The 23,560-nt window shown below is 29.1% G+C and overlaps 1 protein-coding gene across 1 annotated transcript in view; it reads right to left on the reverse strand.

Annotated features, from left to right (window-relative positions):
- Window positions 1-2,962: 2,962 nt before the first annotated feature.
- Window positions 2,963-23,560, reverse strand: part of LOC107438353 (vesicle-fusing ATPase 1) — a 34,192-nt gene continuing 13,594 nt past the window's right edge. Inside the window, exons 10-21 of the mRNA XM_016050634.3 lie at window positions 22,208-22,407; window positions 21,984-22,058; window positions 20,237-20,402; window positions 18,557-18,744; window positions 15,687-15,782; window positions 11,133-11,289; window positions 9,198-9,331; window positions 9,050-9,116; window positions 7,488-7,567; window positions 7,181-7,377; window positions 6,533-6,584; window positions 2,963-5,477 (exon numbers count right to left, since the gene is read on the reverse strand). Coding sequence (XP_015906120.2) covers window positions 5,403-5,477; window positions 6,533-6,584; window positions 7,181-7,377; window positions 7,488-7,567; window positions 9,050-9,116; window positions 9,198-9,331; window positions 11,133-11,289; window positions 15,687-15,782; window positions 18,557-18,744; window positions 20,237-20,402; window positions 21,984-22,058; window positions 22,208-22,407 — 1,487 coding nt within the window. The 3' untranslated portion in view covers window positions 2,963-5,402. The remainder of the gene's footprint in view (window positions 5,478-6,532; window positions 6,585-7,180; window positions 7,378-7,487; window positions 7,568-9,049; window positions 9,117-9,197; window positions 9,332-11,132; window positions 11,290-15,686; window positions 15,783-18,556; window positions 18,745-20,236; window positions 20,403-21,983; window positions 22,059-22,207; window positions 22,408-23,560) is intronic.

Here is a 23,560-nt window from a genome sequence, read left to right on the forward strand (position 1 = left end):
ATTAAATCATTTTGAAAATTTGTTTTCATCAATGTAAATAAAGAGTTAACGTAGTGCTGTCAATGAATGAAGCTAAGAATAAAATAAAGAAAGCAAACTTGTCACAAACAGACATATAATAATTTTGTTACTATACTGATAAAAACAGTTAAAGGAAGGAAAACTTTTTTTAAAGGACATCTAAACATCCCTGAGGATGATCCGAAGACATACCATCATAATTTCGAACCTTTGCAGAGGGGATGGCACCTCCGCTTCGATAATCCGACTACCTGCACGCGAAGTCGAGCACTTTACGGTTGAACAGTTTAACGAGGACCAATACCGCACACTCTCGGTCCCTACACAGACTGATCCAAGTGGAGATAAATAGATGGGGAGTTCAAGTACTGATTAAATGATAGTGTGTTTGAGTACCGAAAAAATGAGTATCACTATGGGCACCAATAAATAGATAGTGAGTTTGTGTATTGATAAAAGCTGAGTTCGATAACCTAATAAAAGATAGAGGGTTTGGAAACTGATCAAAGTTCATCAGTTCGAGTACCCAGTACCGATAAAATATTGTGTTCGATTATTTACAAAATGATAATGAGCTCAAAGATGGTGGGTTTGTGATGGATTTTCTTAGTAGTACTCACATGACCTGTAGCAGTAGGCTTGTCATACCATTGATTTTGCAACTTCATTCTGTATGCAGTCATTATGGTAATTTTGCGAGTGAATGGTTCGAGATTGGATTTATATCCAGATTCCTTTCTATGCACAATTTGCTGACATAGCATTTTGCACGAGCAGACAAGTTATGTGAAACTCTCCCGAGCCTGAATATGACAATGTCATCCGCATATCTTTGAGTATAGTAGCCTAAATCCTTTAGGTGTTTTAATTATTAAACTATTTACTACCAGATTCCAAAGTAATAGTGATAAAACACCTCCTTGCGGACAGTCTCGAGTAGTCTTTTTTTTTTTTAATGTCTCATTGTAGATATTCATTTGAATAACACTATCCGAGAGCAAAGTCTCAGTTCATGCAAGCAAGGTATGGTTAATCCCTGCGTCCCTTAAGGCATTAGGTTGGTAGGTAGGTACTTTATTTACGCCGTACAACTGGCTATTGGAGACGGTCTGGGAGACATCCCTGAGGATGATCAGAAGACATGCCGTCGCAATTTTGATCCCCTGCAGAGAGGATTTCTCCCCTGTTTTGGTAGCCTGACGACCTGCGTGCGAAGTCAATCACTTTACGGTAGAAAAGTTTGCCGAGGACCGATACCGCGCACCCTCGGTCTCCACCCGCTTACTGTCCACGGTCAGTGATACTTGACTTTGGTGTTCTACTGGAAACCGTGTCCTTACGATCAGTCCACTGCGGGACCCTTAAGAATGGATATGTGAAGAGCACTATCAAATGCACCTGTATATCAAGAAAAGTGGCTAAAGCAATTTCCTTTCTGTCCAGGGTGTCTTCAATCTTAGATACAAGCAGATGTAAGGCTACTTCTGGAGATTTTCCGGGTTGGTAGGCAAATTATAGATTATGCTAAGCAATGTTTCTACCCAGGTATTCTCTAACATGGCTATCAATGGATTTGAGCATGATCAAACGATGGCAGGTTCGAGTACTGATCAATTGATCGAGCGACGATAAAAAGATAGCGGGTCCGAGAACTGATTAAATGATAGTTGTTTTCTAGTATCGATAAAACGGGGATGGGATCGAGTTTTTAGTTGAGTCGGAAACTAAACAATTGAGATTGGTTTCATGTAATGATCAAATGATTCTGTGTTCGAGTGTTGATAAAAAAATAACAGGTTCGAAAACTGTTAAAATGATAGTGGTTCAAGTACCCATAAAAAGAGAGTGATTTCAAGTACCGATCAGGGATGGACTGGCTCCCTAGACATATTTCCTCTAGATCCTTTAAACCAGTCTAAAATAGTGCTCCCTCAGAATTAGTGGCTCCAGCTCGCTTACTCTCCCTTGAAAAACAATATTTTTTTTTGGAAAGTTTTTTTTTAAAAATATATGTAAACGCTTTAATAGTTTTATAATTGCTTTAAATAACTTAAAATCTAATACTCAATTTTTATTTTAATACACGGGGCCCTATTGAAGTTATGTCATCACTGGTTGATGACCCCTAGATAAAACTTAAAAATTCTTATCAGTTGTGTACCACACTAATCATACTGAATTTCTAAGTTGCCGCTATAAAATTTCGTTAGCACTATATCAAAGATTATTAGAAAATTTATATAAATGGTGAAATTGATTCAATATAATGGTGAGGGAAAACATTTTAAATCAAATTTATTTAACACAAATTAAAATATCAAAATATAAATTTTGCTAACACTTAAAATACGAAAGTAAAATCTTCATATAAAATAGAAAAAGTTGACTACTATATGTTATTTATAATCCTCAAGAAACTTTTTTAGACTCGCTTTTGATGTTCCTTTACTACAATACGTAAGAATAATTGTAAGCTTTAATTTCCAACAAATTAGGAATTTCATTCGTTAAAATGGAAATTTGCACCCTTTTAAAAATATAAGCTTAATATTGGTGTGCCACTTAGATAATTTATAGTATGCCCCCAACGGTATCTCATTTGATTACCTACTACTAGGATTGTGACAGGAACTAATAAAGGTATGAGTTTTACTCTTTTGTCCAAAACTGCTTTGTTTAAGGTTTACACACAGAAATAGGCATGCCATTAATATTTAGTTTTTTAAAATAAAATTTTTTGATGCTAATAAAAATTTTAACTGAATTTTAATTTTTTTGTACAGGGCAGAGAATTTTTCTTGTAAGTCCTTTTTACAGCAATTATATTATTGTTAATTTAAAATTTATTTTTCGCTTAACCTATTGTGGATAAGTTATTCTGAAAGTCTGATTCAATTATGAAAAAAAAATCCTATTTTTTGTATGAATAAAAAGTCACACATTAAATTTGTGAAACATTTTATTTGTTCTAAAAATTTACAAATGAATATAGTAATATAACAACTCCTTTATCAACAAGGGTGGACTGTGCATTTAGTTACATCAAAATTCACCTAATATACAAAAGATTCAATTTAAAGAAGTGTATTTCATATTCAAGCAATATATCAAAACTAAAAATCTATACACTGAAAAATGTCATGCTATACATTTAATTTGTCAGACAGTGGTAACATAGAAGATATACTTTAAATATATTCTATGATATTCGTTGTACTTTGACTATACTAATAAAACACTTTTAACCAAGTAAGTTAATTAAATACTAATTATTAGATAACTAAAACATTGTTTCAATTACAACTTTTGGCGAAATGAAGGTATGTGTTTTATACAAAAATATCAAATTTGTTTTTTAAAATGACTTTACATTCTAAACAAAAGAGAAACATACATACTAGCTATTAAATTTGTTGCTGAAAATGTATTTTTCACAACAGAATTGGCAGTTTCATTCTGTAACAAATGTAAACTGTAAATTAAATTGGTACCTTTAATGCACAAATATAGTATGAAAACAGTGTATAACTATTATTCAATATTATAACGCGATTTTTTTATTTAATGTCTCATAACAAGCACAGGTGTAAAAATTAGCAAAAGATGACTTATTTTTACTTTCTAATTTGGGTGTTGGAAAAAAGTATGAAATAAAAACTACTAGGTATTGGCAAATGGACAGCACACATAGAGCGTGGCTTAGCAATATTTACCTCATGAGACACTGACGGTGTGTTTTAGTTTAATTAATACAAAACAGATGTCTATCAAAATATATGTTGCAATTTTATTTTATGTATGTTTCAATCTATTGTATGTATGTTACAATCAGTGCATGAAATCGGGCTTAGTCAGTTGGTAAGAGTTACCTAGTCAATGAATGTGTAGAATGCCTGAAATTCTGCCACAGTATAAAATTATTGATATTTCATACATTGCCTATGCATTCTACATAATGACTATTCAAAGTAAAACATTATTTCATATTTCATGCTTTGTTTAAGATTGTTAAGCATTCTATAGATTGCTGGAATTTCATATATTGATAGTAACATGTGTGTTAAATAATACTTTTATAACAATACTGATAAAAATCTTCAATTTTCTTTGTTAAAAAAATTATTTAACTCATAATCTTCCACATTTACAAAAATGTTGCATTATAATGAATTAAATTTAATTATTTGCCATTGACTGTACCAAAGGGATATTTTCCAACAGACTCTAATGGTATAAGTAGACTATGTATTCTACAGTTAATCTTGCAGTTAACTTTCATCGAACATGAGTAGTATAAAATCTGTGTAGTCCATTGGGATTAGTTAAATGGACAAAACACTTTTAAACCATTCACCATACTGAATGATATTAACACATTTACAAATCTAAGGATAGAGATATTTTTTACCATACTTAGTTATAATGAAAAAACCATAATGCGATTGAATTTTTAACCCATTAATAACATATCTAATGTCAATTATCTAATATCTCACAAAGAACATTCAATAGCATATTATTTCACCTCTAACTAAATAGCCACTAGACTTTTACTATCAATGGCAGATATGACTTTTTAATAAAAAATATTTATGCAGCATAAACACGAATAATTTTAATACTTTAGAATGATATTTCAACTCACTTTATTATTTCAAACAGACTCTTTAAAGAAACAGAAATAGGTATAAAAATATTAATCAAATACGGAAAATGCTAATCGAAGAGGAAAATATTTATCATGCATATAACCTATCATGCATAATCCTAAAATGCATATAACAATTAACAAGATGTTTTGAAATGGATTTGCGCAATAGAATAAAATAAATAATAAATTATTTGCAAGTAAAAATGTCTGGAAATATTTTTCATACTTTAAGTACTCACTTGACAAATAAAAAGTTTATAGTATAACATGTAAAAAAATAGGATAATGTCAATGGTTTATTGTTATTTCATGCACATATACTACAATGCAAATTTAACTCTATCCTAGTTAATTTTCTAATCACATATTGCGCTTGCATAGCAGAAGACAAGATAAATTGGTAAACATTTTTAACCAGATGTTTTAACAATGTCAACATAGATATATTTTAACTAATCACAATTGTTATTTGACTAATAACATTGATATTAAATTTTCTAAAATTGTTAAACTTTAGAGCACAAATTCCAACAATTCCTAAATCTCAATGATAAAATACAAAAATTATACATATTAACAAAATAAATTATTACATCCACAAACTTGAAGTAATAAATTAAAACATAACTGAACACAAAAAAATTTAAGGAATGTTCAAAACAGCATATTATTTCAAATGAAAACAATTGCCAACTTCAGTAAAAGTTCACGATTCAATAATGACTATACTTTACAGTGCTTCATTCAAACATCCTTCATCTTCAAGTTTAGATAAGAATTTCATAACTCTGTGCTCATGATCGGTCTAAAAATAAAAATAGATGCAAAGACAGATTAAAGAACATACATAGATGCAAATTAATAGATTATTATCTGCATAATCAATAGAAATTTCAATAAATAAAAAGGTGGTTCAGTCTAATTTTTTTGCATTATAGCTTGTTGATTTGAATCTTTTTTACATTTTAACTTAAGTGATATACACTCCTCAAAAGTGAAATTGCAACACCAAGAAATAATGCACGTAGCGTCATGCAAATTTCAGGAGCGATAGTAGTGAGATGGATATACAAATGATTAAAAAAACAGACTAATAAAATCATTATAAAGCAATTTATTCAATATCTAATGTGGCCACCTCGGGCAGCTATACAGGCCTCAATCCGGCGAGGCATGCTATCAATGACTCCATTGATGGTTGCCTGAGGTAACCNTCTTGGTGTTGCAATTTCACTTTTGAGGAGTGTATATATATATATATATATATATATATATATTTGCTGCCGTTTTCCACCATGAAGTTGCAGTTTTTGCCAACTTTAACATACATTTTAAATTATTAAACATTCAAACAGCTTTTGAAGTAAATTGGAGATAATATTGCTTCATGCAAATTACTTAGGATTACAGATATGCAGATAATTGATTTATATGTAGAATTTCTAACGTTTGACAAGAGCTCTCAACACATTTTAAATTATGAGTGTCTTCAGTAGAACATGCTATAGTTATGCGAGTCTACGATACTTTAATAAATCACACAAAAAATAGACAAGTGATAACTATTCACATAATCCCACTTGCAAGATAATATATTAAGCATCACTTAAAATAGTGAATACTTATATATTGTATTGCTTTTGACAGTCCTTGAATTGGGGAATTCTGGAAAATAATTTGCTAGCGTATGATATATGCTGAACTTTCCTAAAATGAAAAGGGAAGAATACCCTTTTTTTTTAAATCTTACCAGATTTTAGTAAAATGTGTCTGAATTCCTTAAAAACTACAGTGGTTCTGTAGGGGGTGACGATTTTGAATTCATATCAATATTAATAATAAAAAGCAAATATTACTTACTTGTCGGGATAAGTCAATATAAGCCAACAACTTTTTGATTCCCACACGTAACCTAAAATTAAGAAAAGAAAATTTAGGTTGTTTAAAGTACCCCACAACAAAATGTATTCTGCACAAGGAGATATTTAGTTTCATAGTGTTTTAAATATAGAGTCAGTTAAACATAATGCACTGAACATACAGAAGAGACAAGAAATCTATTATTAGAAAAATAATACAGATATTTGTTATCGTATCATTACACTAATACATATCAGCAGAATGCACAATTATTTAAGAGTAAAACATGTGATATAAATGCATGTAATCAACAAACAAAAAATCATGTAAGCATGACAATCAATATGTTAGTTTTAGAATATAATAAATTTAAAAATTTCATTTTGTTATCCACATATCTAAACAGTTATTCCAGTTCTTAATTCCAATTGTCAAAGCAATGTCTTACGCTGACTATACATTCTAAAGAGTGAAACCACAGAAGGTAGCAGAATAAAGATTTCATCCAAAAATAAAATAAAAAGCAAACCCAGCATAAGAATGATATCATTAAATATTTTTAAATGGATGGATTTTTAACAATAGCACATTTAATTTTCAGCAGTTAAATATAATTTATGTTAAATACTAATGAAAATAATTACAAACCTTCGTCCATATGTTTTTTGTCTGATTTTAGCTAACTCCTCCCTGTTAAAGCAATCTGTTTCTTCAAGGACAGCCATTAAATGGTCAGATGTACTAAGGTTGGGCACACGCAGTACAGATGTGAAAGCATAAATCATTTCCATTTCTTCTAATACCTGGCGTCTGCTGCTAGTACATAAGACTAACAATTTTTTACCCTAAAAAAAAAAAATATGAAACTCAAAACAATCTAAAGCTTACAATCACATATTTTTAAAATCACAGAATAACCAATGAAAAAATATTTATTAAAATGTAAAGTATATACTTTTGGTGGTTCTTTCTTCAATAAAACTAATAGAGCTTGTAGTACAAGATTAGAGTAGCGAGGCCCAATTGCACCATAATCTATAAAATTAAATTTTAGTATTAATAATAAGTTAGTACAATATACTCATAGAAATTTTTTTTTTACACTCGTTACTTAAAAAAAGTAATTAAATTATGAGATAAATAAGATGCAAGTTGCAAAAATTATAATAAAATGTTAAAAAAGAATTTGATCATTTGGCAATCCATAGCAATAACTGCTAAGAAAGTCATTGACAAAACCCCATGGATTTATGATGAAAATTGCTGCAAATAGAGTCTTAAAAAAAGACTACTTAAATATGTTTGTTGATTTAAATCATCAGGAGTTTAAAGAAGAGTTCTGCAGTGATTACTATCAATAAAAAGATTGTTAAACCGCATGAATTTATGATAAAACTGTCGACAAATATGGTGACATGTTAAATTACTCAAATACACTATTTTAAATTCATGAGTCTTAGTATTATCGTATTAAGATATTTAGACTTTAAAACCGATAAGTAACTGTTTAGAAAACTAGTGAAACATCAATTGGGTCCACAATAGCATCAGTGCATTTAGGTCTGTAACATCATCTTGACTAAAGTAACATCCAAATTCCGAAATTTTCCAAACCTTCCAAATCCCCCAAAAGACTGGATTTTTGAGAATATACTGAATTTGCATTATTCATTACTTTAATATTAAACAAATTTAGATTATAAATAACAATATATCAATAACAACAATATAACAATAATGAACAAATAACAATATATCAATGTAATTAAAATTTGTACAACAACTAATTAACTAAAACATTTTTTTTAAATGATCAAAATTCAGTATTTAAAGAACATTGAAGGCAAAATTGTAATCTTGCTTTACAATTATAAATTCACAATTTACAAACATACATATCTAGTACTTTAAATTTTCAAATCTTAAAATAGAACATACAAACTTATTGAAATTTCAACACTATGAAATGAGAGTAATCAAGCCATATAAAAGTAGTGAGCCTTAAGAATGTATAATTAATTTTGTTCCAAATATTATTTATACAGTGCCCACCTCTTACTAAAATCATGTTTGTTCTGAGAACATTTGATTTTATAAAATGGCTGATTTTAAATAACATATATTTTTTAATATATTTCATGAAAAAGTTTTTTAAAATTATTAATATAGGACACTATGTGTTTGATTAAATTATATTTAGCGCTTTATGTATGAAATTAAAACAAATTATGCAATAAAACAATAATTAAAGCTCAAAATCAGCATAAGTGCTAATACACAAAATTACACTGTATATGCCTTGGTACAGATATTATATATACCTGCTTATTGGAGATAAATGACCCCATCTTTTTAACTTGTCTAATTGTGCCTTTACATTATTACTACATTATTTTAGAAAATAATCATTGTAAAAAAATGCATTAAGATAGGAATAGATCTTCTTAAATAAAGTCAAAACTTCTAAAATTTATGCATTTTAGACACAACTTTTAACATTTTTTAAATTTTTTTTACCTAATAATCTTTCGATGCTGTCCACAATTATACAGCTGAATTGAGATTTGTAAGCATCGTCAAACACCTAAAGGATTCAAATGTAATAATTATTATATAAAAATTTTCCTACATAAAATATAAATAATACATATACATGGAATCTTACCTTTTTAATCATTTGGCATTTGGCAGTTTCAGTATAACCCACCATATCCTCAGGAGTACACAATTTCACAAAAGGAAAATCTGATTTTAAAGCCAGTTTAGCAGCTAAAGCTGATTTACCACTATTTGGTGGACCTAAAAAAATAGAAATATTTTGTAACAAACCATTCATTGTCACTTTATGCAAGAAGAAACAGATTTCTTCCTTTTGATTTGGGTTTTTTGCTTTCGTTTTTTCCAAATTATGTATAATATTTCCAGCTGATTAAATTAAATCAACTAAATACTTTTTTAGAGGTATAGAGATTGTATAGTTTTTCAGTGATATAGTTTTTATTGATTTTGAGAGTATAACAACTTTTAAGACAGATAATCAACCCGTAACTCAATAATTTTCTTGCCTTTCGTTTTAGTAAAAGAAAATTTCAGAATGAAAAACGTAAAAGAAATTTAATGCCTTTCTGGTACTAATCCAGAGTTAGAGTATCTGATGAAATCATTCAGCAACAGAAACCTATAATGATAGCCCAAAAAACAAAGAGATTTGATCATAGAAAATTCAGAAAGTATGTTATATTTTAAGATAAATCCTCTTTCAATCAGATTTGAAATATTAACTAGATAGAGTTAGATACTGTAAGATTAGGAGAAAAAAACTGAAACCAGACCAAATTTCCTCATTTTTTAAAAAACGTTTTAGATAAAATAGTGCTTGTAATTTTTTTTCTTTTTCTACTAATACGAAATGTAACAGCTAGCTTGTATTTATACTTGTGCTAACTGTTTGGATAAATGTTAACAATTCTAGGAGTGACCATTTTCGGTTATGAAGAGTAACTACTCCCAGAAAGCTTCACTGAATAATGTTTTTCTTATTTGCATATATTTTTTTTTACAGGAACCTTTATTATGGCACATTATAGGAGTAAAATTGCCCCATCCCTCAATTATTTCAAAATATTAATTAGGGATGAGTTTAATTAAAATAAAAAAGTTGAATAAAAGAAGAAACCAAATATTTCATGAGTGAAACTTAATTTAAATAACGTTATAAGATTTTGCACAACGAATTGTTATGTGAATACTTAAAAACACAAATGAGCTTTAGGCTCAGCCTTTTTTTATTCCAAAGGAGAAAAATTATGTTTAGAAATGAACATCAAAGAATTACTTGATAAAATATCTTTTCAAAAAATAATATTTTATCTTAAGTTTACAGGGAGGAAAAAAATACCTCAAACAATACATAGGAGGTGGTAAGCACACCACCATTAAAAATATCAGTTTCTCTGAAAAATCAGCTGGATGATCTTGGCTCTCCATTTGAAGCAAGAGTGAAGATGATGTTCAATTTAGCTTCAGAAATTGAGAAATCTTTTTGCAAGACAGAAAATCGAAAAGAAAAAGAAAGGTACTGTTTTTAGGGGGATTTACTTTTCAAAAAATAAATAAATAAATAAGCGGAATTTAGATAAAAAAGGGGAAAAAAAATCATCTCTAACTTAAAAATGCACATTTTTCTTTTTAAAAAAATTATGAAAAAAAAAAACAGAAAAAATTCATTCCTTGTAGTTAATATATTAATTATCAATATAATAAGTGAATGCACATAAATAATGATATAAATAAAAGTGATTCTCAACAGCTTGCCATGTTCTATTTCTGACAGAAATTTAAGGGAATATCACACTGCTCTTTATATTTTTAAATAATTAAATATATTTCTGTCTACAATAATTATCGAAGACTATTTATAGGGAAACAAAAAGTACTTAGATGCTGCAAATTTCATGATCAACAGTTAATTGGGAATCCTTTGGATTCAACATACAATACAATAAATTTTGGATTTCTGCTTTGTAAATATTCCTACCTCCAATAAATTATTCGATTTCTGCTTTGACAGAAAATGGGAAAAACAAAATTTTTTACTTACCTTCCAAAAGTACGCTAACCATTCCTCTTGTCTCTGGTGAAGCAGCTTGTTGAATGAATAGCTCTCCATCTTCTAAGACAGAAGCAACAGGATCACCCCAATTTATAATCCCTTGAGCTAAAAGTCTCTCAACTTGTTCTGCACTTGATCCAAAAGCCTGATAAAGTGTAAAATAAAATTTGAAATTAACAGGCATGAGCACACACATAGCAAAAGTTCAAAAGATTCTGATGTTTGTGATTTATACATTACACTTAGTTGAGAATTGTGAAACAAAACAAAACAAAAAAAGTATTTCTTTTGTTGCATGCGGGAAAAGGTTTAAAGGTTTCAAAGTGAGGAAATTTAAGGTCACTTCCCATTTAAAAATGCATTACTGAAAAGATTACTTTTTGTCTGTTTTGAAAAACATTTTACTTAAATGAACTAGTACATAATATTGCCTTGCAATAGAAAAGTCAGTGTGAGCTACAAAACTTGGTATTTTTGTATAAGCTATAAATTAAAACAAATAAAATTATAAAAATATTTTTTTTTACTAGCTTTAAAAAATTCAATTTTAGTGTTATAGTTTAAGAATAGAAAGGAAATAATTATCAAACTGCTTTTCAGATTTTTTCTCAAAATTGTTTGTGATGTACTTAAGCTGTTTTTTCAATCACATGGCAGAATGCTTAAAACATAATGTATGGCTGCTATATGAAACAAAAGGAAAACATAGCACAGCACTTAAACGTGATACAAAAGGAGAATGAAGAAAAGGAAATATTTTGCTGTATAGTACACTATAAGATGAACTAAATTTCATTAATAGGGTGGCCACAGACACTTAGAAAAAAAAGTCTCCAGACTGATTTTCTTAAAATTTTCTGATTTTTGACTAGCGGCATAAATTTTATTATTAAAGTTCCAGTTATGCTTTATTTTTAAACAAATATTTCACAAAGCACGTTTGCTTGCTATTAAAGATTAAAATAGACAATGCTTTTTTTTAAAAAAAAGATTATTACAAAACCAATTTTTTGAAAGAAAAAAAAATACTGGTCTTATAGATACTTAAATTTCTTGACATTTCCAGATTGATAAAATTCCTTGTTTTCCCTGGCCATAATGAGCGAATTTTTGATTAATTTTAATAATTTATTGCTACAGATTTCTACATAGTTTTTAAACTTACAGTTGAAAATCTGTACATAAGTGTAATCTGTACATACATAATACAGTTTAAAATCTGTACATAATAATGTATTAAACATTATTATGTACAGATTTTAAATCATGCACTCAATTAAAAATTTCATTTTTTAAATCAATATGGACATGTTTTTGTTTAGCAATAAACAGGGTTTTGTTAGTCTTTCATTTATTAAATCAAAAGGAAAAAATAGAAGCTATTGGAATATGTAACATATAAAATCATTCAATTTTCACTTCATGCTTAGAAAATCAAAAATGTACATAATTCATCATTTTTTATACCTTCTTACTAATAGTGCTTGTGATATAATGATAAAAATATAGAACAGCTAAAAATAGTGCTTTATGCATATTTTTTAATATAATCATTTATTAACAAAAAATATACCTTAATTACTTATTTTAAATATTAATTTTACAAAATTGCAAAGATTCTAATAATAGATTACCATAATCGAACATATTTTATTTTTTTCATTAACTGGATTAAAATTAAATTAAGCAGGGCTGACTGTGCGCCGGAAAAAATCCGGATCTCCGGATTTTTCGCTAACAGTGATCCGGAAGTTTCCGGAGATCGAAGGTCCAGACGTTTAAAAAAATCATTGATCACAGAAGTTTCTGGAAATCAAATTTTCAAAGGTGGAATTTAAAAACACAGTTTGTTTTATTTGTTTGTAAGGGAGAGCCAGAGAGATACTTTATAAGTTTATATTCATATTCATGATTAATATTAATTTTTTTTATCAGTAAATAGTTGTTGTAATCATAAACTCAAGAAAAAAAAGACATGTTTGTAAATTTTAATTACTTCTCCAGGGCATCATAGGTATGTGTAAATGGTATAGGTATGTGTAAAATTTTAAATATATTTTAAGTAAACTAAGAAATATTGAGAAAAAGGAAGAAAAAAAACTTGTTTAAATTTTTTCTAATTTTTCAATTTAAACTGTTTTTTTTTTTTTTTAAACTTTAGAAATTTTCCAGAATTTTTTGACTTGGGCTCACAATCACCCCTGATTAAGTTCTTTAAAATAATACAATGAAATCCCTGGTTAAAGTTATACTTTTTAAGAAACATTTTCGTTGGTAATTTGAACTTTTTCTGACTAGGATCTATCAGTTTCTATTTTCGCTTCATTCCAGTAATGAGATGTTAGTTGCCTTCATCAATCATTGATTGATTGCTTGATATTCTCTCTTTCTGGTCAGAAAGTTTATCAGGTTTTTCTCATGGTACATTTTCTTTTACTTGTAGTGCCTATTTTTTTTTATTTATGTTCAGAAGTTGGACTTTGCATTTAGTATACACATCCTTATAAAATTATTCAATTCCTGAATGATGCAAACATTATTAACCTTTCTCTTTACAGTATTTTTATAATTCTCTAGTCTTTAACGATCCCCAGTCACATTTTTGATCTTTCAGATATGAAAATTTTGTTATTAACAAAGGAAACTTTCTAAACTGATGTTTTCCATGGGGAAATATAAGACAAGCTTTGACAAAAACAGATAGATGGTTAAATCAGGGAAGATCCTGATTATCTTTTAATTGAATGCAAAATAATCAATGAATCAAAAATAATCAATGGGTCTCCAATTTTATTACCAGTTCTTTTTTTTTTATCTATTGTCACTCTAACATGCCTAGACCTATTTTTTTGTTGCTGTCACTGAAAGGTAACTTTGAACTGTAAAAGATTTATAAACAACCCGATATTATTAAACACACAAAAACAAACAGAATGAATTGTATGGCATAAGTGATGACAAGACAATAAAAAAGATATTGCTTTTTAGACCCACTGGAATAAGAAAGCGGAAAGGCCATGGTTGAGATAGGCTGACTTCGTGAAGTCTGATTTTCTTGCAATTAATGAAAAGAATTGGAGATCAAAGATAAATCGAAAGTTGTTATGGAGAAATCTTCAGAGGAAGGCTTTGGACCACAATGGGCTGTCTGGCCAACTATGATGATGCCACTGAAATGAAAAAAAGGTGGGAGGGGATAGAAGAATATTGAAAGACGTTAAGGCCGGTCCTGTTCCTCTTATTGGTTAATAAAAATGGTGATATCATTCAAAAAGGGAGGAGCACCCACAGAAGTAGATTTGACTTTTTTTTTAAGCTAGAAAGAACTGGTTTCTAGTTCAGTTTGGAGAAGACAAGGATAGAAAATGGGGATAACAAAGCAAGGGGATTTCATCCTTGCCATTACGAATATGGTTAAAATAATTCTGGAGACAAGATACAAGGTCTGGCTATTAATTTCCAGGACTCATGGAATAACTCAGAAGAAAAAAAAGTTAAACACATAGCCATTTAATATTATTCGAAGTAATCCCCATCAGCCGTAATGCACGTCTGTGCTCGGCTGTACAAATTTCGGAAAGAAGTTTTAAAGTCCTCTTTTGGAATGCTCTTTATTAGTGACGTTACAGTTTTCGTGAAGGCTTCGACATCCTGAAATCTTGTTCCCTTCAGTGAATTTTTCTGCTTAAGAAACAGGAAAAAGTGTGTGCTAGGTCTGGCGGGTATGGTGGATGCTGCGACTCAACGACACCATGCTGAGCTGAGAATCGCCTCACAGTCAAACGCAATGTGTGTACGCGAACTTTTTCAATTGCTTCCGGCTTGCGTGCGAACTGCGGCCGAACTGTGTGCGGATCATCTTCCACGCTTTCGCGTTCAAAAGCGTTTAAACCATTCAAAAGTTCTTGAGCGAGATAATGCTTCCTTGCCATAAACTTGTTTTAACAATTTGTAGGTTTCTGCAGCTGTCTTGCCCAATTTGAAGCAAAATTTAATGTTAATTCTTTGCTCCATTTCACTTCGACAACAGGAATTTAAGAGCTCCGTTTTAATGCGCCTTTCCACGAGAACCACTCACTTCAGAATGGCGCCGATTGCACTGCACATGCGCAAGAAAACACTCTTCAATATGCAATCATTAGCGCCATATTCCGGCTTTTCTTTCTCCTACAGTTACCTCAGTCCTGGAAATTAATAGCCGGACCTTGTATTTTCCTGGTTTTCCCCAAATTTATGAATTTCCACGGAATTTTCCTGTTTCATGATTCTCCTTGCTTCCCAATGTGCCTGAAAACTTTAAATTATAAAGCAATAAATTATTAAAAAAATATTTCAATTTCCTGTTTTGTACTTATATAAAAGTTTAAAAAATTGTTTTTTAAAAACCATATCCAATATCCTAAAAATAACTCAAATTGTATAATAACTATCAGAATTTCAGAATTGTAATTAAAACATTAAATAAAAACGTTAGGCGTGCGATATTATTTTGAAAAGTTATGACACACGGATAAATGTTTGAAAATAATAAATTCTTCTTACAGGTTTAATATCATTCTCCAAAGCATGTAAAAAGTCTTCTCTGGTCACTTTAATCTTTTCTGTGGCATCAGGATCCAATTCAACTTTACTTGATGCCTGAAAATACATTTTAATAATATTATAATCATATTACTTTACTTTAAAATTGCAATCTGGAAAAGTTTCAGTACTAAATATATATACAGTGTAACAACCCATATCCGGAAGGGTCGTTTTCCTGCACACTTTTTAGCAATCAAAATAAACAAACATCTCTTCATCTTCCCCTCTTAACAAAAATAAGAGGTCTTTTGACACGTTTTCTCCTTTTCTAGCTTCTAGTGATTTATGCATTGAACCCATAAATCAGCAGAAAGGGAAGAAGATCTACCAAGACCGTCGAGTGAACGTTAGTGACGCTCCTCCTCTGGAATGCAGGAAGAGAGGGAGATTTGTTTTCAAAAGAGCGCAACTGAGTCCCCTCCTTCCTATGCAGCTGACTAGTAAAAGAGGCATTTCCTGGAACCTTTTTATCAGAGTGTTAGGGAAAGAAGAAATACTGTGGAAGAGGGTAAACGCGGCAAATGTTAACATGGAGGGGGCGTCAAAATTGAAAATTTGAATAGGTCTAAAAGGATACGCATCCTTGAGAAACATTCGTTCTTCCCGCTGATATTTAGGACGAGGGAAAAAAAGGGTAACATTTCTTCTTTAGCATTGACATGAAAATGATTTCAAGACTCCCTTCTACTGAAATATGAATTTGACTAACGAAAGCCCCTTTATCTCAAACCACACACACACAAGAAAAAATAACGAGAACCCAATCAGCATGCCATGCCTTTACGCTTGATTGAGAGCCAATGATCAGAAAAAATAAGAATTTGTCACTTCCCCGCCCTCAACTTGAACGATCTTCTCTTTACACATATTTTCTCTCACAAATAAGGAGGAAATGAATTTTTCTCCTACATCTACCCACCTTAATGAGTAACGTGAATTTCCGCTTCTTGCTTGAATCGTTCTAGTTCAAAATAGCGAAGAGAGCAATTAATATTTTCATAAATGTCAAATTTTTTTAGCTTTCTATATCTTAAGCAATAATTTTTTTTTCTCTAATATTTTATTTTTGATTGATTAGATATCATTCTAATACTAAAATATTATTGCCCAACAAATAATGATAATTTATTTTTTGCTTCTTTGATTCAGATCGTTCATTAGATCATTATAAGTTTTGTTTACCTTGGGGGGTCTATTATACGAAAATCTATTATCCGGACTTCCGGAAGTCCCACTGATTCTGGATAAGCGACTTTCCACTGTATTACAAAATTTCTACCCCAGTTTACCTCATCTATTTTATAATGGTTAATCCTAACCAATGACTAATAGATGTTAAGTTATTTTAGTGCCTATTTTAACATCCAAATTTACTGTCTATTTCAATACAGCATTTGAAATTTATTACATAATTAACTGAAAAAAGTTGTGTTTTTAAATTATTATTGCAACAATCCCAATTTCGTTCAGATTTTGGATAAATTTGAAATTAAGAAGATGTAAAACAGACGATATTCCTGATGTGAAACTGGTGAAGCCCACTCCTAATAACTTCAATTTTTAAAATGAAAACAATCATATGACTGTCGACTTTTTGAACAATCATGTTCATAGATTCCACAGAATGTAATATTTTATTTAATAATAATTCTTTTATCTTTTCTTAGAATCTTAAGGATTTTTTTAGAACCTCAAGGATTATTTTAACTGATACTGGTTCAACAAATTTATCTATATTACACCAATCCGATTCTTATTTTTCTAATGCTTTTTTTAATATAAATTTTCAATTTAACAATTACTAAAGTTAAATTTAACACTTGAACATTTATTAAAAGAGAGAGAGATAGGTGGAATATATCCATTCTTTTGTTTAAAATTAAACAGATAGATCTTTTAAACTCTAAGTATGGCAACAGTTTCATCTGCTCTAAGGGTTTAGTATCATGCACCAGATATTCATACATCATAATTAAAATTTTTTTAACATTAATATTTAAATTATCAGAAATTGTTTTTAGATAAACTAATTTTACAATAATGAGAACAAATTTTTTGATTCATTTAAATAGTAAAATATGGAAAAAGTAAAACTAACAAAGAGTACTAAAATTTTTAATTACTCTTAACTTACACGATAAGACCATACATTTAAAATTTACTTAAACCTTTCCTATTTTGAAAGTGTAAGAGAAAGGTATGTTTTTTTCAGAAAAAATGTTTCCCTTTTATGGTTTAAAATGTTGTCAGTACTAATTAATTAACACAGTTACGTTCTGTCACTCAAACCAAAAAAATTGCTTTATAGTTTATTAAAATCCATTCATTGGATCAAAAGTTTTTTCCGTTTTTTTTTTATAAAATGAAAAACAAAGCTTGTTTGGTGCTCTTTTTTATTCAGTTTCACACTATAAATATTCAGCTTCATTTACATTCATAGTTCTCACCAAGGTTTGTTTTTCTTATACTACTTTTGTCATTTTAACATCTCTTTTAGTGTGCCTTTTGAAACAGAATAAATGCTTAGTTATTGAAAAAGCAGCAAAAGCAGAAAGTCCTTTTTAAAAAAAAAAAATTATACTTCTTTTTAACATATAAATATTGTAAAACCAAGAAAATTAGATTTCATTTTATTAATTATATTTATTTATTATTATTATTTGAAAAACAGATCTGTTTCGTTTTGATTGTGAAAAAGTGTCTGGAAAATTGACGTTCAGATATGGGACTTTTGTACTGTACTTCCAAAACATTAAGGAAAAAAATATAGGGACTCAAGTGAATAGTTAAAATTTGAATAAGAAACATGAAATTTTAAAAGCACTAACTTTTATTAGCCTGTTCATAGCAGTAGATTGTGCAGCTCTCACTAGCCCTTCAATTTCTGCCCCTGAAAAATTCTTTGTCAAAGCAGCTAATTCACCTAAATCTACATCTTTTGCTAATTTTTCATGATCCCGCATTCGAACAGTATGAATGTTAAAGATTTGAAGTCGACCCTTTTCATCAGGCAAACCTAAATTGAAAAATTTTTGTAACAACCAAAAGAACACATATACATAAAGATATTACTTTCTTATTCACATTCTTTCCATATTAAATTTGTATTCATATTAATTTTATCACAAAGAAACTTTTTAAATTTAAATTAGTAAACACAACTGCAATATAATCACACCTAATGTAAAACTAAAACATGCATCTTTAAAATGATGGTTTCATTTTAATTAATTCATATTTAATGTACTATATATTGAATAAGAAAAATTTCAGAACGATAAAAAAAAATGTAAATTGAAAGTATAAATATTCAGTGTTCCTCCTTTGTTGCATGGCAAACATCCAAATGGCAGCCAAATTTGCTCCATACACAATAAAGCATCTTTTGCGTTACTGAGTGTACCTAATAGTCCTTTATTATCGCTCTAATCGTACCTAATAGCCTTATTATTGCTCAAAGAAACTAATCATTCCTTAGGAAAATAGTAACTTTCTTGTCCAATTTATGTTTCGTAAAACACCAACTAAATTGGGCTCTATCTAAACCTAGTGATTAACGTTTTTGGTTTTAAAACCCAAATGACTCACTTTTTTAACAATTAACTGTTAATCTTTTAACTTCTTAGGAATATGTAGAAACAAATTTTTCCTATTTTCTGAGCTTTAAAATTTTTTAAAAAACTTATTACAAAAATTAATTTTTTACTCAATATAAAAACCAAAGAAAGTGAAAGATTTCTTTGGTATTTACATTGAGTATCAAAGGGGAAAAAAATTCTTATTAATATGCTTTGTGGTCATGAATGTTGCGCTTACCTTGAAGATAGAAATTACTTGTAGGAAATAAAATTACTCATTTAAATGAATGAATTAACACATTTTAAAATGATTTTGATATAAATAAATATTGCTTCAGTTCAGAAAATATTTTAGTTTAAAGGTATAATAGCTTTTTTTTTGTTGATAAAACTGTTTTGTTATATTGGTTCTTGATACACTGAACAATGAACAAAACAGAACCATGCTGCTGGTGGACTTTTTATCTGTTAGGCTATGAATCTTCAGTAAATTTCTAATAAGCAGGACTAAAAAGATTTTTTATAACAGCAATGACCAATAGATAAGAGATGTTAAAAAACAAAAGAAAATTAGAGAGTTCACACAGTGAAACAAACTTATCTACATAGACACCATGAATCCAACAACAACACCTTCTTCTTACCTAGTTAGTAGAATAATTCAGCCTGTCTGCTAAAAAGCGAAACTAATATCACCACAATAGAGTTTCCCGATTTCACTCCACTCTTCCTTACAAACAAATATATAAAAAATATTTACACCATTTAATAGGCCACCATTATATGACTATACAGAGAATTTACTTTGTTTAAAACAAAACAAAATAACTTTTAATTTTAATTATTTAATAAAATATAATTAAAATTATTGCAATGAATCAATTACTTGATTGAACATAAAAATAGCACTCAATCAATACAGGTATTTACCTATTTCCATATGTACCTCTAATCTACCAGATCTTATTAAGGCTTCATCAATCATATCTTTACGATTAGTCATTCCAATGACTAAAATATTATTTAAAGATTCCACACCATCGATTTTGGCTAATAACTGATTTACAACTGTATCATGGACACCTGTATTTCCAGCCTGTTTTGCAAAAAAAAAAAAANCAAAAGAGTAAGAAAGAGTACATTATCAAATTTTAATATGTCTTAGTCATATTTCAGAATTTCACAAATTTGAACAATAAAGATGCATACAAATGAATATCTTTTTGTAAAATTTAGACTTGAAACTTTGTAGTCAGTGACCTGTAGACTGTAACAACTTAATAGTTACTTTTCTCGAATTCTATGAGTCAGTTTCTCATAGCAAGAGGTCCTTTTCCTTTAATAGTTACTTTTTAAAACTCTTTTTTTTCTGAGATAAAATTATCTTTCAAAAATAATAATAATAATAATAATCATATTAGAAACTATTTACAACTACAAAAAGTTAATAATGGCAAAATTATATATTAAAATTACATATTAACTTTAAAGAACTCAAATAAAAAAAAATTGGTTAGACAAAATATATTTAATGCATACATAACAATTTTAAAATACACGATCCACAGGAATCTTCCACGTGAATCTTTCCACCATAAATTGATGGATTCTGAGATTCTTTTGAATGAAGACATTGAAAACTTGTAGGAAAATTTTGTTTTTCAGTCTTTTTCTACACTAATGAACTTATACCATTAAACAATTAATAAAAAATTAAAAAAAAGACTGGAAAAAGTAACCAGTTGTTTATTTATATCACCATTTTTTTCTCTTTTTTTGGTGACTCCCCGAGCGACGAGTAGTTATTTTCATTTTTGTTAAGCTCTTTTAAAATAAACATTGAATGGCTATTTCATGCACAATTTTTCATTATTAAATCTAAAATTTGATGATATGAATAGGAGAAAGCAAACTTATTCAAAAATAAAAGATTTGCATTTTAAATTATTGTCACAGATTTACCAAAAATGAGTCAATGCAATACCACAATACAGTAAACATTTCTCAACCACTACTTTTGCAAAATTTTGAAAAGTAGTGTGATAATTATTTAAAAAAAAAAAAAAANAAAAAAAAAAAAAAAAAAAAAAAAAAAAAAAAAAAAAAAAAAAAAAAAAAACACAGTTAAAATACAGAGTATAAGCAAAATGGTGCTGTGATGACGAGCAAAAAGAAAAAGTCCTATGCTGTTGTTCAAAAATATTAGAACAACTTTAAATATGAAATATCAAGAGTTCAAGATGAAAATATCTCTAAGCTTCCATATTAACAGAATCAGAAGTTTTCCAGATTATCATGGAGATAAAAAAAAAGTGGCAGTTCTACCAAAAAATTGGTCAATTCCAACTAAAGCTGAAATGAGGAATGCAAGGAAAATGTTGATGATACCACTCTGAGGACTTTAAAAAACATCACGATTACAAACAATTTATAAATGAGCTTAGGACAAATTGCAAACAATCAACAATTTATGATTTTTTTTATTACATATGATTTTTATATTTTAATTTTATTTTCAAACTCAGTAAGTGTGGCTAAAACTAACAGACTCATTTAGTTTTGTAATTCGTTTATTGCTATCAATCAGTTTATGTTATCAAAATCCAATTGTGTCCAAAACTGATCACATAGCAGATACTACTATATAAGATTTTAAGAAATAAAAAAAGACACTCACCACAGATCCTCTTGCCTTACAAATAGCATCAATCTCATCAAATATAATTATGTGCAAACCACTGTTTGGCCCAAGCTAAAAAAAATAAATAAATAAATAATTAATTAAGAAACATGCTAATTTATTCAAAGCAACAATAGCATAAGATGTTAATGTGGAAATAAATGCACCAGTAATAGGCATATTTCTAAATAATCGATGCAATTAAAGTAATATAAACATACCCGTTTTTCCTCCTCCTCGGCATCAGCAAATAATCTACGAATATTGGCTTCTGATTCACCAACATATTTATCTAGAATCTGTGGTCCATTAACAATTTTAGGTTCTCTTGCATACAGCATATTTCCGATTTGACGAGCCATTAATGTTTTACCAGTTCCAGGAGGTCCATACAATAATATACCTTTTACGTGTTTTAATCCTGTAACAGCATGATAATAAATATAATTTTAGAATATACGTAAAAGAAATTAAAATATCTTTTATTTTTGCAACAAATATGTACCAATATCTAATTTTATTATATATATATATTAACATAAAAAGCTTCTATTAATCTTTTTATGTCATCCTAATTAATTATTCTAATCGAAATACTTTCTCACACTTTTAAAAGCCACATCCTGTCCCTAAATCTATTTTTGGCTCAAGCATGCATTTAATTAAAGGCAGGATATTTTTCCCTTTGCTCTCTGTGGGAATCACTCGACCTATTTCATAAACCAATAGCAATTACTAAGATTTCCCTCTTTTCCTAAATTGAAAAATTTTACGGATTTACTTTGCAAGATCTTCCCTAACATATAACCGAGGAGCGCAACTTTTCGTGTCACTTTCATGACTGCTCTGACTAATAATTAATAAATAAATTTTGTACCCTCCTTCCCTGCCTAAGACCTATTTTAATCCTTCCACTCGGCAACGACGTTATATACATATATATATTGAACTAAACTAAAAAACCATATATGTAAAATCAAAGCTCCAATACATCCGGAATAGTTTTTTAAAAAAAATACTATTGAAGAAATACATTGAAATGAATATTTCTGCTTGGGTATAAATCTTATTTAGTAAGATAAAAATTAATTCATTTTTACATTTAGCTTCCAGTAACAATTCCAAAATGAGCACAAAAAAAAAATCAAGAATTGATAAAATCATAAGCTGAGCATTTAGATTGTTAAAAGATATAGTTGTTTTGTTTAACTTAACATTTTATTCAAAGAATACTGGGAGCCACAGTATTACATTATACAGGGTGTCTATAAAAGAACTCCGGTGTTTTGAGGCAAAATATTTTAATGAAATAAAAAACATACATACATGTTTTATACATGACTGAAAAGCTTACATTATCAAGTTTTTTTTAACACTTAGTAAAGTTCTATATGAGCCCCGTTAGTGGCACGGCAGACGCCTAAACGGAATTCTACCTCTTCCCATGTTCTGGCGAGCATGTCTGGGGGGACGGTTGCCACACAATTGACTATTCGTTCCCTGAGATCTTGGTAACCCCAACTCCAGGCTGCATCTTGTCAACGATTTCTTAGGGCTTCGAAGGCATGAAGCTC

The sequence above is a fragment of the Parasteatoda tepidariorum genome, chromosome 1 (assembly GCF_043381705.1).
Source record: "Parasteatoda tepidariorum isolate YZ-2023 chromosome 1, CAS_Ptep_4.0, whole genome shotgun sequence".
Taxonomy (NCBI): Eukaryota; Metazoa; Arthropoda; class Arachnida; order Araneae; family Theridiidae; genus Parasteatoda; species Parasteatoda tepidariorum.